The sequence below is a fragment of the Caretta caretta genome, chromosome 1, assembly GCF_965140235.1.
Source record: "Caretta caretta isolate rCarCar2 chromosome 1, rCarCar1.hap1, whole genome shotgun sequence".
NCBI lineage: Eukaryota > Metazoa > Chordata > Testudines > Cheloniidae > Caretta > Caretta caretta.
Window position 1 is genome coordinate 27,892,557 of NC_134206.1, and position 12,392 is coordinate 27,904,948.

Sequence of the window (12,392 nt, forward strand, 5' to 3'; positions counted from 1 at the left end):
CCTTGGCGATTTAAGTCGGTATACAAATTTAGGATTACTGTAAGCTTTGAAGTAGGTAACATGGAGTATCTGTACTTACAAAAGCAGAACACTTCTTTGTAATAAGCTCAGACTTTAATACAATGGAAACTTTTACCACTACAAAAAGTATTCTAAGAGAAAAACCTGCTATGTAAGAAAAAATGAGGTTATCGGATTTCTCTGGTTTTCACACTTTGGTACATATTACAAATAAAGATACAACTGGAAATTATTCTAATTAAGAAAGCATGTGTATAAGTAAGAAGAAATCAAAACCACATGCTATTTCTCAATATGTTTTTAGCAGTTGCTCAGACAGCTACCAGGGGAATTTGTTTGCAATGCATAGCAAGTAGATTTCTTTTCTTATTCAACAGTTAATTACTTGACTTGAGTTTCAGGTAGATTAAAAAACATACAATTTCAAATCTACTATGGATTACACCATCAGTAGGGTCCAAAGATTATGGAGCACCATAACACTGTACTTAGATTCTTGAATCAGCTTGAAGTTCTTCAGTTATTATTGTTAGAGAATGAAATAACCTTGTTCAGTTTAAATATGTATTTAATGTTCTCTTCTCATTCTTGTTTTGACTCTGCACTCATTGAAGTCAATGGCAAAGTTTCCTATTGAGTTTAATGATGCAAGATCAGGGGCTCCACATGCTAAAGCTTTAATTTTTTTTTAAAAGCATTAGGTCTAAATCCTAGGCACCTGCATATATTTATATCCATATGACATTTGAATGGATCAAAATCCACTAACCAAAACACCATAAATAAGGTATCCCCTTCCTATCTCTTACACTCTCATATTGTAGCTCATTGTATCAGTTAAAGCATGAGGAAAATATAGATGTTAGCAGACCTGCAGGTCAACTACATTGGACTGTGTCAGACCAAGGTGGGGAATAAATTTCAGAGATGGCACTTTCAGAGAATGACAATTGTACAGACTACTGTTTTAAGCTGATTTAAACTTATCTGTCATGGAACTCATACATGAAGCTGTTTGAAAAGCAAAGAGGACAAAATTATATGAACAGAAACCATGACCTAACAACTATATTTCATAGTTTAACTGGTCTTCCTATTTGAAAACACTATTTTATTATTTTAGAACTTTACAAAATTAAAATTGAATGGCAAATGAAACCTATGCAACCAACTATCTTTGAACTCTACAGAAACCAAAATCTTGCTCTACATGGTCAAGGTGATATCATTGATACTAAAAGTGGCAGCAGTCTACCATCTCAGAGACTTAGCAGAGATCATGACCAGAAACTAGATGGTAAATCTCCATCACCACCAATGTTCTATCCTTCACACTACAACAGCCCATTTCCTGAAAAGCATAGGTGTGATGTTGTACTGAACCATGTGTACAGTGTGGAAGAAGTCAACCCAATGGTGAGTAGTTAATTTACTTTAAACACAGAGGTAGCCAAAGTTCAGTCTATAGGGCAAATGTGATTCATGGATTCCTGTAATATAGTTTACATTTGCTGTTATGGTATATTTCATGCTTAGGCATACCTCAGTGTCAATGGTGATGATGGTTATCATCCACTATTATGAAAATACGGTGTGAGCTTCAGGCTTTTAGCAAGTTGCTAGTATGGCCTTCAGCTGGGGCACCCTGCTTTAACAATTCTATCACAGTAAATTCATGACTACTCTAATAAGGACCCTAATGTGCTGTTAGAAAATAAAATTTCTATAGAAGTAGATTAATGGATAAAATGAAAGGGATCTGTGTACCTGTTGTTCTAAGTGTAAACTATTGTATCCAAACATGAAAGAGAAAATCCTGAATGTTGTAATCTCTCTTTCTTAAAGGGAAAGAGTAAAATTGTAGCATTGTCAGTCCTCTCCATGTCACTCTTCACAGTGGGGTGTTAGCCATCTCTATGGCAACTAGGGGCAGACCACATCTTTGCTGCAAGCCTGGGTCTAGGACTGCCAATCAAGAAGAATTCCCTAGAATTCTCTGCCTCCAAACTGCACATGCTGCAGGCTCCAGGGCTCCCTTTGTAGCAGAACTTTTGCAGAAATTGTGTGTGTGTGCATGTGTGTCTATCAATTTCTTCATTGGCTTTAGATTTTTGTCCTCAACATTGTTAAACAGGAAAGAGAAATCATATTTTGGCTCTCTGAAGTGGGTTTGAAGGACAGCACCTCTCCTCCCTGCACAGTAAATGGCAGACAAGGACAACAGGCCAAAGGGAAAGTAGCTCCCAGCCAGTGCATGGGCTAGGTCCATGTTCTGACAATTGAGCAGACCATTTGGAAGCTGCCTTCATTGAAACCAGGCCAGTATCTGTGGCATGGGTCATAGAGTAAGTTTGTTTGTTTGTTTTTTCAAAGCCCATCCCAGCCTCCATGCCCCATCCTCCCCTAGTCATAGGGCCCCTATTTCAACAACTTGTAGAGAAGGGAGGAAAGGTTCACTGGAGCATCCTGACTCTTGCAGAGGGCAAGTTCTCCCCGTAGCAACCAGAAGGAAAAACTTCTGCTCCCAGCCAGTCTGTAAGCAAGGTCCATGCCAAGGTGCTTGAAGACCACAAAACATGCCCTCTTCCTACAAGTACTTTTACCTGTAAGGCCTCAGCTGTCATGAAAAGTTAGATTCAATGACCCTTGTGATCCTGTCTGATCTTATGATTCTATACCAGCTCCTGTGACCTTTCTGATACCAATGAGTAATTTGCCTTCAATGGCACCAGCTCATTCCTCATTTTGTGAAGTCAGTCCCTAATCAGCACAGATCCAGCAGCAGGGAGCATGGGGTGAAGTGATTCAGATCCTCTACTGTGGGGAGGTCATAAAATGGCCACTATTTTCCTTAAGAAGATACGCAGGATACATGCCTGTAGACTTTTCTTACAATCTCCCAGGAATAGCACTCTCCTCTTCAGGGGGCCCCTCCCACCTTTTCCCAGGGATTTTTGACCCAGGGACTGGTGAAGGATCTTAGCATTAAAAGGGACAGCCTAAGAATATAGGAACAGTCATACTGGGTCAGACCAAAGGTCCTTCTAGCCCAGTATCCTGTGCTGGCCAATGCCAGGTGCCCCAGAGGGAAAGAACAGAACAGGTAATCCTCAAGTGATCCATCCCCTGTCACCCATTCTCAGCTTCTGGCAAACAGAGGCTGGGCATACCATCCCTGTCCATCTTGGCTAATAGCCCTTGATGGACCTATCCTCCATGAACTTATCTAGTTCTTTTTGAATGCTGTTATAGACTTGGCCTTCACAACATCCTCTGGCAAGAAGTTCTACGGGTTGACGCTGCATTGTATGGAAAAAATACTTCCTTTGGTTTGTTTTAAACCTACTGCCTATTAATTTCATTTGGTGACCCGGAGTTCTTGTGTTATCATAAGGAGTAAATGAACTTCTGCCTTTATTTTCTCCACACCGGTCATGATTTTATTGGCCTCTATTATATCACCCCTTAGTCTTCTCTTTTCCAAGCTGAAAAGTCCCAGTCTCTCCTCATATGGCAGCCATTCCATACTCTTAATCATTTTTGTTGCCCTTTTCTGAACCTTCTCCAATTCTAAATCTCTTTTTGAGATGGGGTGACCACATCTGCATGCAGTATTCAAGATATGGGCATATCATGGATTAATATAGAGACAATATATTTTCTGTCTTATTTATCCCTTTCCTAATGATTCCAAACATTCTGTTAGCTTTTTTTGACTGCTGCTGCACATTGAGTGGATGTTTTCAGACAGCTATCCACAATGACTCCAAGACCTTTCTTGAGTGGTAAAAGCCAATTTAGACCTCATCGTTATTATATATTCATAGCTGGGATTATGTTTTCCAATGTGCATTACTTTGCATTTTATCAACATTGAATTTCATCTGCCATTTTGTTGCCCAGTCACCCAGTTCTGAGAGATCTTTTTGTAGACCACCTTCGTGGTCTGCCTGGGACTTAACTATCTTGAGTAGTTTTGTATCATCTGCAAATTTTGCCACCTCACTGTTTACCCCTTTTTCCAGATCGCTTATGAATATGTTAAATAGGACTGGGCCCAGTACAGATCCCTGGGGGACACCACTATTTACCTTTCTCCATTCTGAAACTGACCCTTTATTCCTACCCTTTGTTTCCTATCTTTTAACCAGTTACCAGTCCATGAGAGGACCTTCCCTCTTATCCCATGACAGCTTACTTTGCTTAAGAGCCTTTGGTAAGGGACCTTGTCAAAGGCTTTCTGAAATCTAAGTACGTTATATCCACTAGCTCCCTCTTGTCCATGTGCTGCTGACTCCCCTCAAAGAATTCTAGTAGATTGGTGAGGCATGATTTCCCTTTACAAAAACCATGTTGACTCTTCCCCAACAAGTTATGTTAATCTGTGTCTGACAATTTTGTTCTTTACTATCGTTTCAACCAGTTAGCTCAGTACTGAAGTCAGGCTTACCGGCCTCTAATTGCTGGGTTCACCTCTGGAGCCCTTTTTAAAAATTGGCGTCACATTAGCTATCCTCCAGTCATTTGGTACAGAGCTGATTTAAATGATAGGTTACAGACTACAATTAGTAGTTCTGCAGTTTCACATTTGAGTTCCTTCAGAACTCTTGGGTGAATACCATCTGGTTCTCATGATTTATTACTGTTTAGGTTATCAGTTTGTTCCCAAACCTCCTCTAATGACACCTCAATCTGGGACAGTTCCTCAGATTTGTCACCTAAAAAATGGCTCAGGTTTGGGAATCTCCCTCACATCCTCAACCGTGAAGACCAATGCAAAGAATTCATTTAGTTTTGCCACAATGGCTTTATCATCCCTGAGTGCTTCTTTAGCATCTCAATCATAAGCCTAAAGTCTTAAGTCCTCTGCCGAGATCCTCTAAGGAGGAGAAATCTCTAAAATTGAGGCTCTGAGCAAGATATATCAGACTCTCAACTAAGTTTTTTCCAGAATTAAGCACAAATGGGGGTTTAGCTTCATAAGTACTTTTTCTTAAACAATGAAACACCAATAAATAAGTTCATAAATAAATAAAAATGGGAATGTTGATGAAGAGGTGTGTGATTCTTCCTCTGCTGGTTTATAAAGGAGTGGGAATTTCTCTATTGAGACCTACTCGTACCTAGCGACTACCAATTCTTCATTACTCTGCCTCAAATTAAGCCTGCTGCATCCTTAGTAAAGGACATAGTTAAACTAACTAAGGGCATATTCCTGCCAAATACACAACAGGAAAATAAAACTGCCTCAGGGCTGATAGTATTGCCTGCAGTCTCTTATTGTGGGAGGTCTATGCTCAACAGGGAGGCCACTGTGAGTGTGCATAAAGAAAAACATGACACACAATCTATTTTAAACTAAGCTTCCCTAGCAACTTTTTCAAGAATGATGCTTCACCTGACTGATTTGCTATACATTCAAATATGTTCTAAGGTCAACCATAGCTTGAAGGAATTGGAATAGCATTCTAAACTGATATCCTTCTTAATGTTTTTTTGGTAAGCTCTTTAGGGACAAAGCAGTCACTGATGCCTTAAACAAGGGAATAAGGGGTTTCTGAAGTCTGGGCAGATTTCCCCCTTTAATTGTCATCTGGGAGTGAATCGGCTAAGAAAATGAGTGCTTGAGATGTCCCAGAGTCAAGTTTATCCTTTCCCCATGTATGTTAAAATAAACCAACACTATCAATAAGACCCTTTGTGATATCAGAAGATTAAAAGTGCAGTCAGCCATCTTCTACTCATTGGAACAACAGAACCAGCTTCATGAAGAAACAGTTATTTTGGAAAGGGCACAAGATTCTTTGTGGTAAAAGAGAAACAATGGCATAGAAATCTCAGGTGCCTCAACAAGTCCATAAGGAGATCAATATTTCAAGTGGAAATACTGAAATCCATCATTGCAGAATTTTCTTCCCCAGACCTCAGAATACAAAAATAAATTTCTTGTAGTCCCTACTGATCAGGGAGAGTCACCCAGAGATACTTTAGCTTCAGCAACACAAGAAGCATTTTCAATACAGAGTACTCCCTTTTTGGACTTGTAACTGCTGTGTGGTATTCACAAATGCCATATTTCATCCCTCCCTTCAAGTGAAAAGGATACATGTCTGTCTCTGGACAAAAACTTATGCTCAAATAAATTGGTTAGTCTCTAAGGTGCCACAAGTACTCCTTTTCTTTTTGTGAATACAGACTAACACGGCTGCTCCTCTGAAACTTCTCATCATGATACTCAGGCCTCAGCAGTCATCACAAAATACCTTCAGAAACAAAAGTTTGAGTAAATAAGTGGAAGGGCCAATTACAGCGCTCACAAAATTCCAGCATTTAACTTATCTTCTAAGATAACCTTTATTTTAGAAGAGAGACAGAAGAAAATAAAGTCTGACATTAACAGACCTCTCCTAAGACAAAATCTCTGACAGCTCCTGGGCTTTTTGGTCTCATTTATACCCAGCACAATTCTTTATTTGCTTCCAGATAGCAATTCCAGCAAATAAGTATATAAAGATCTTGGTCCAGATCCAGTACTAGCATCTCATGTTGAATTCATTCTTAATATTATTTAATAGCTACCTGAGGTCAGGTCTAAACTACAGATAACAGATGTCATGTGGACTCTTACGTGAGGGTTGTGGTTCACAGATGAAACACTAAGTATAACCTGTCTCATCCTATGGACTTTTGACTAGGTCCCAAGCAGTCTCTGTGGCCTTTCTAGCTAGCATTTCCATATTAGACGTTTTCAAAGTGACAACCTGCTTGTCTGGTCATATATTTACCTCTCACAACGGACGAGTGGTTCAATAGACTCCGAACCCACCTCCATTTGGAACTGCTTGTGAATCCTGTATAGGGGAATGGACACATGCAATCGCTCAAAGAAGAACAGTTACTAACCTTCCTGTAACTGTTCTTCAAAATGTGTTGCCTATGTCCATTCCACTATAGGCGTGTGTGCACTCGAGTGCATAGTTGTCAGAGTTTCCCTTTAACGGTATCCATTGGGGGGCATCCTCTGCTGTATCATGCACTGAACGCAGGCATAACAGAGACACCCCTGACCCCTCCTCAGTTCCTTTCTACCAGAAGACTCCAATTGAGAGGGGAAGGAGGGTGGTTCATGGAATGGATATGTGCAATCACTAGAAGAAGAAATGGTTTCTGTAACTGTTGTTCTTCAAGATATATGTTGCATGTGTCCATTCCATGACCCACCCTCCTTCCCCTCTCTATTTGTCTCCTGGTAGGAAGGAACTGAGGAGGGTCGGGGGAAGAGGGGGGGCTCCACCCTTATGTGCACTGCATGAGCAATGAACGCACAGACAGCAGAGGACACTTGTGCCATCCTGATGGATAGAGCTAAGGAGAAAAGCTCTGCAGCAGCTGTGCACTGGAGGACACACACCTAAGTAGAATGAACATGTACGACATCTCAAAGAACGTTACAGGAAAAAATTAGTAACAGTTTCTTCCTGATGGGCAGTCCTAAGTCCAGCTCAGACCAAAGATTTGGTCTGCTCCAGTTGCCATGGAGATGGGGAACATCCCACTGTGAAGACTGTGACATGGAGGTCCTAGAATAAAAATTAAGTGGTAGGAGAAATGAGGTGTAACCCACACTGGGTTGAGGCTAATACTAAAAAGAAAAGGAATACTAAAGTTTTTCTGAGTGTCTTGGTTGCCGGTATTCCTGAATTAACATTCTTTTAGAGGGTCATCTATCTAACTTCTTAAGATGCGGAAAAAAAAAAAGTCTTTTCTTTTCAATATATCCCATCGTTTCATACAGTGTTTGCCAAGAGGCTACTCTAAATTACACCAGGGACTGAAGTGCCCTGTGACTGGCCCAAGGATCTTGAGGATATCAGGGGAGCCAAATTGTGACCGGTAGTACATTTAAATATGTAGTGACACGCCTAAGTCTATGTTTTAGTAAAAGATGGTAACTTTGCATATTTTCTAGCTTGTAAAACTTATGAAAAATTTGTTTTATGCTTCAATAATGTAAAAATATTGCTGTACTTTCAATTCTGTACTACCTGTGCCTGCTCTATGTATTGTTCAGATTCACCCAGAGATGTCCTTACCTACAACTGCAACAGAAAAGTTCTTTCAAGAAGAAGAGAAACGAGCAAAAGAATTTGAAGAGATTTTAAATTCACACATTGAAGAACTACAGAGGCATTCTGAAAATACTGTCAAAAAATATGCCAGGCTAAAGCAAAATAGACATATATGAGCCTTTTAGCTTTTTATATGCAGTTTAAAAACAAATAAAGGTATAACCAAGTAGTTACTCTTCTGATTCTCAAAACTAAAATCTGCTCCCATTTTCTTGAATTTACACAGAAGATAGCTAGTGTCTTGTAATATAAATTTTGGGGTGGGAGGGTTTGCATTCCTATATTAACATGACACATTGTTCTGTTATTGCTTTAGTTACAGTGTATATTTGCAATCTAAGACATATCTAGAAATTAAATATGTAATTTTGTCTACTTGTGTGCTCCAGAAACGCATTTGGACCACTGTAAATTAAGTAAAGATACATGAAACTTGATTGGGTAAGGGAGCTATCTAATCAATGGAGCTGGCCACTTGAGACTATACCTAGTCCAAGGGGCTTCTCTAGCTTGCATAGAACCGGAATAACAGTTTTACACTGTTCTATTCACAGCTCATAGCATCATGGGCATAGCTGTGCTCTGGTTATTCTTGGCAACAAGAATAGCTGTTTATGTCCATTGCAGCTGAGCCTGCTCTAACCCATGCTTAGGACCAGGCAAGCCCACAGCATGGTCAAGAGTAGGGAAAGGGCAAACATACCTTGAATTCACCTTTCCCACCCCACTTTGCTTTGCATTACTGTGATAAGCAGAGTTCAGCTGGAACAGAGCATCTTACCTATAATTAGGGCCTGACCAAATTCACAGCCCTGAAAAACACATCACAGACTGTGAAATCTGGTCATTTGTGTGCTTTTACCCTATACTGTACAGATTTTACACGGAAGACCAGCGTTTCTCAAACTGGGGATCCTGATCCAAAAGAGGGTTGCAAGGGAGTGAGTGGGGGGGGGTGTTGCAAGGTTATTTTACGGGGGTCACAGTATTGCCACCCTTCTGCACTGCCTTCAGAGCTAGGGGGCTGGAGAGCAGCGGCTGTTGGCCAGGCACCCCTGTCTGAAGGCAGTGCCCCACCAGCAGCAGCAGCAACAGCACAGACGTAAGGGTGGCAATACCATACCATACTATCCTTACTTCTGCGCTGCTGCAGGCAATGGCTCTGCCTTCAGAGCTGGGCTCCCGGCCAGCAGCCGCTGCTCTCCAGCTGCTCAGCTCCGCAGGCAGCCCTGCCACCAGCAGCAGTGCAGAAGTAAGACTAGCAGTACCGCAACCCCCCGCCACCAATTACAACACTGAAATTTCAGATTTAAATCACTGACATCATGACATTTGGAATTTTTAAAATCCTATGACCGTGAAACTGACCAAAATGGACTGTGAATTTGGTAGGGCCCTACCTATAATGGTTTACAAGTTTTTCATTAATATTTAAATATCTGAAAAAAAGTATTAAAAGTAAATCTTTCTGCAAAGCAAATATTGGTGTTTAAGTATAATGTTGGCCTATTGTTTTTATCTCAGCATAGAACATGTAAAACCTTTGTCCTCAGACTATATAGATTGCTGAACATCCCCTTTGTAAAGGCTCTAAGCAGTTACTACTTTTCCAAATCTCAATCCTTCTTCCAACCCAATGCTCTGCATCGTGAGTAACTCTGTGTTTCACATGGCCGTTCCTTTTATTTGCAGTTCATACTAAATTCTATTGCTATGTAAGTGGAACAGTCAGAAAGTACAGGAGACAATTAACAATTGACTTGAATGGAATAGTTACAGAAAAGCTACAGTACAGCATATAGTGCACTTGCTGTTTGCAACTTCCTGGAAAAAGCTGGATAAAAATAATACTGGTGAATCAAATAGGCTGGTTTGTGAGTAACAGAATTATCATTAATATTCTAGCCCACTCTAAAATGTGAATTGTTTTTGGAAGCTCTCTCTCCAACATAGCAAAACGCACTATTTCACACTTAGACAAAATAGCCAGATTTTAAATACCAATTTGCTCAGTTTTCAATAAAGTGAGTAATGATAATGAAAATGTAAAAGAACCATAAACTCAGGCAAATAAAACTAAAGAAAGCTGGAGAGCAAAGAGTGAACAAAAAGATGATGAAAGAGTATTTGAACAAACTAAATAAATGTAACTTCAGTTTAAGAGATGATGCATCTGGAAGTTTTAAAAGAACTATGGTAGAAATTTAGGAATCTCTGGAAATAATATTCAGAAAATTATAAATCAGAAGTTGACCCTGGAGACGAAGAAAGCAAAAATTTGTCTTTAAGAATGATAGAGAGGAAGATAATAGAAGATATTGACATATTAGCCTTGTTTCTTTTCCAAGCAAAATATTCAAACATATAATCAAGACGGTATTGCCCAGATCCTCAAAGATACTTAGGTGTTGTTCCAACGTGTGTCACAACACCTAATCCCTGCACAGTCCAGTGAAATCCTCAACCCTAAGCATGGGGAGAGTTAGACCCCTGAGGCCAGATTCACAATGGTACTTAAGTGCATTAAGTACTTACTGCCCCTTTAAATGGCAACATTTAGGTACTGCTGACATTCTCAAACCACCACTCAGATGTCACCTGATCTTGTAGCATTGCAACACCTTCTGAACCCAGCCCATAGGCGCCAACTCCGTGGGTGCTCTGGGCTCAACCATGGGGAAAAAAAAGAAGGGATGCTCAGCACACACCAGCCATAGCTGTTCAGTGGGTGGGGCTGCCAATCATCTCTTGGGCGGCTGGCAGGGAGATGCTCATGGGAGCTGCCCATTCTGTCCAACTCCAACCCAATTTTCTCATTTGTGTTTTCTCTTTTTTTTTTCTTCTATCCAACCTCAGCGCTAGGGCTATTGGTGGGGCTATTCAACACACACACAGTCACCTACAAGTCAGTCCAGGGGCTTCTGAAAACCCTGGTAATCCACAAAGTTTGGATTACCAAAGGTCAGTCTTTCACAGCCATGTTGAGAACTAGGAAAAAATCCTAGTGATGGGCTCACAATGTTAAGGTTAGCTTTGCAACAAAATGAAATTCATCTCTCATTTAAGTGAGATTGGCCTTATTTTTAGAGAATCCTAAAGAGCATGTGGCCAAAGGCCAGCTCTGTAAAGTAATAGGATTAACCTGTCTGGTGCGCTGAGCTAAAGCTAACAGTGTCAGACCCCCACATTCCATTCCATTCTAAGGGCAGGAAGTAAAAACAGCTTGCTCCTACAAGTTACTCCATGAAGGATATCAGTCATAGTAGATCTGAACCTGGCTAACAGGCAAAACTTATAATGAATGCAAGAACAAGTCAGATGCTATGTCTCAGTGATCAGCGAGCCATGCAGGGAGTGGCTGTAAAAACCCTACCAAGTCAAATCAAACCAAAGATGGACAAATGTTATGAAAAATCATCACGGTATCACATCTTTCTTGCTTTTTTTTAAACCTCTGAATGTTGGACTTTGACACTGACTTTGGCTTATCCAGCCAAAAGTTAGTACGTTGCTCTGAACAGAGGTACTGGAGACTCTGAGGGTATGTCTAGTCTGCAATGTAAACCTAGGATTAGTGGGACTTGAGTCAGCTGACCTGGATTCAAGAACCCAGGGCTTGAGCATCTACACTGAGAGAAAATCCTTAATGTAGGGTTAACAAAAAAAGAGCTTGAACCTTGGGCTCTGGCGTCCATACTTCAGCACGCAGGCCTGAGTAAAACCAACCATATCTCAGCCTCCATAGCACCCTCCTGAAACATGGCCACTCTAGTCCTTTGACTGTGGTGCACTGTGGGAAAACTTGACTGTCCACCTTACACACTACAGACAGTTTGAACAGCCTGCCAACACATCCTGCCCAGTGCTCATTTTGGTCTGTGTGCTCCCAGCTACTAGAGACAGCAATATGGAGGAGGCGCCTTTTGAAGGACTTCTTTTGCTTGCACTTTCACTCCTGTGTCAGGCAACAAGCAGCGCTTCCATGATACACTGGTGGACGTTAGTGGCGTGTTCTGAGCCACTAAAGGCACCTGGCACAGCTTATGATGGAGCAAGAAGAGGATAACACAGACATGGCCAACTCAAACTGGCTGATGCTGCTCATGACACACAGTACAGCTACCGCTGCCCCTTATGTAGCCCAGTGCTTCTGGAGCAGGCCACAAGCACAGGGAGTACATTGTCATGCAGACCTGGGATGACCAGCAATGGGTCCAGAACTTTTGCATGAAGAAAACTACA

General features: G+C 41.0%; 1 protein-coding gene across 5 annotated transcripts in view; it reads left to right on the forward strand.

Annotated features, from left to right (window-relative positions):
* DEUP1 (deuterosome assembly protein 1) overlaps positions 1-11,052 on the forward strand; it is an 80,200-nt gene extending 69,148 nt beyond the window's left edge. For 3 of the 5 annotated variants that reach the window (XM_048842732.2, XM_048842740.2, XM_048842749.2), the window contains exons 12-13: positions 1,212-1,437; positions 8,093-11,052. In XM_048842732.2, the coding sequence (XP_048698689.1) occupies positions 1,212-1,437; positions 8,093-8,266 (400 nt within the window). In that variant the 3' untranslated portion in view covers positions 8,267-11,052. The remainder of the gene's footprint in view (positions 1-1,211; positions 1,438-8,092) is intronic. The other 2 variants (XM_048842724.2, XM_048842715.2) reach the window with 1 other exon arrangement.
* Positions 11,053-12,392: the final 1,340 nt, after the last annotated feature.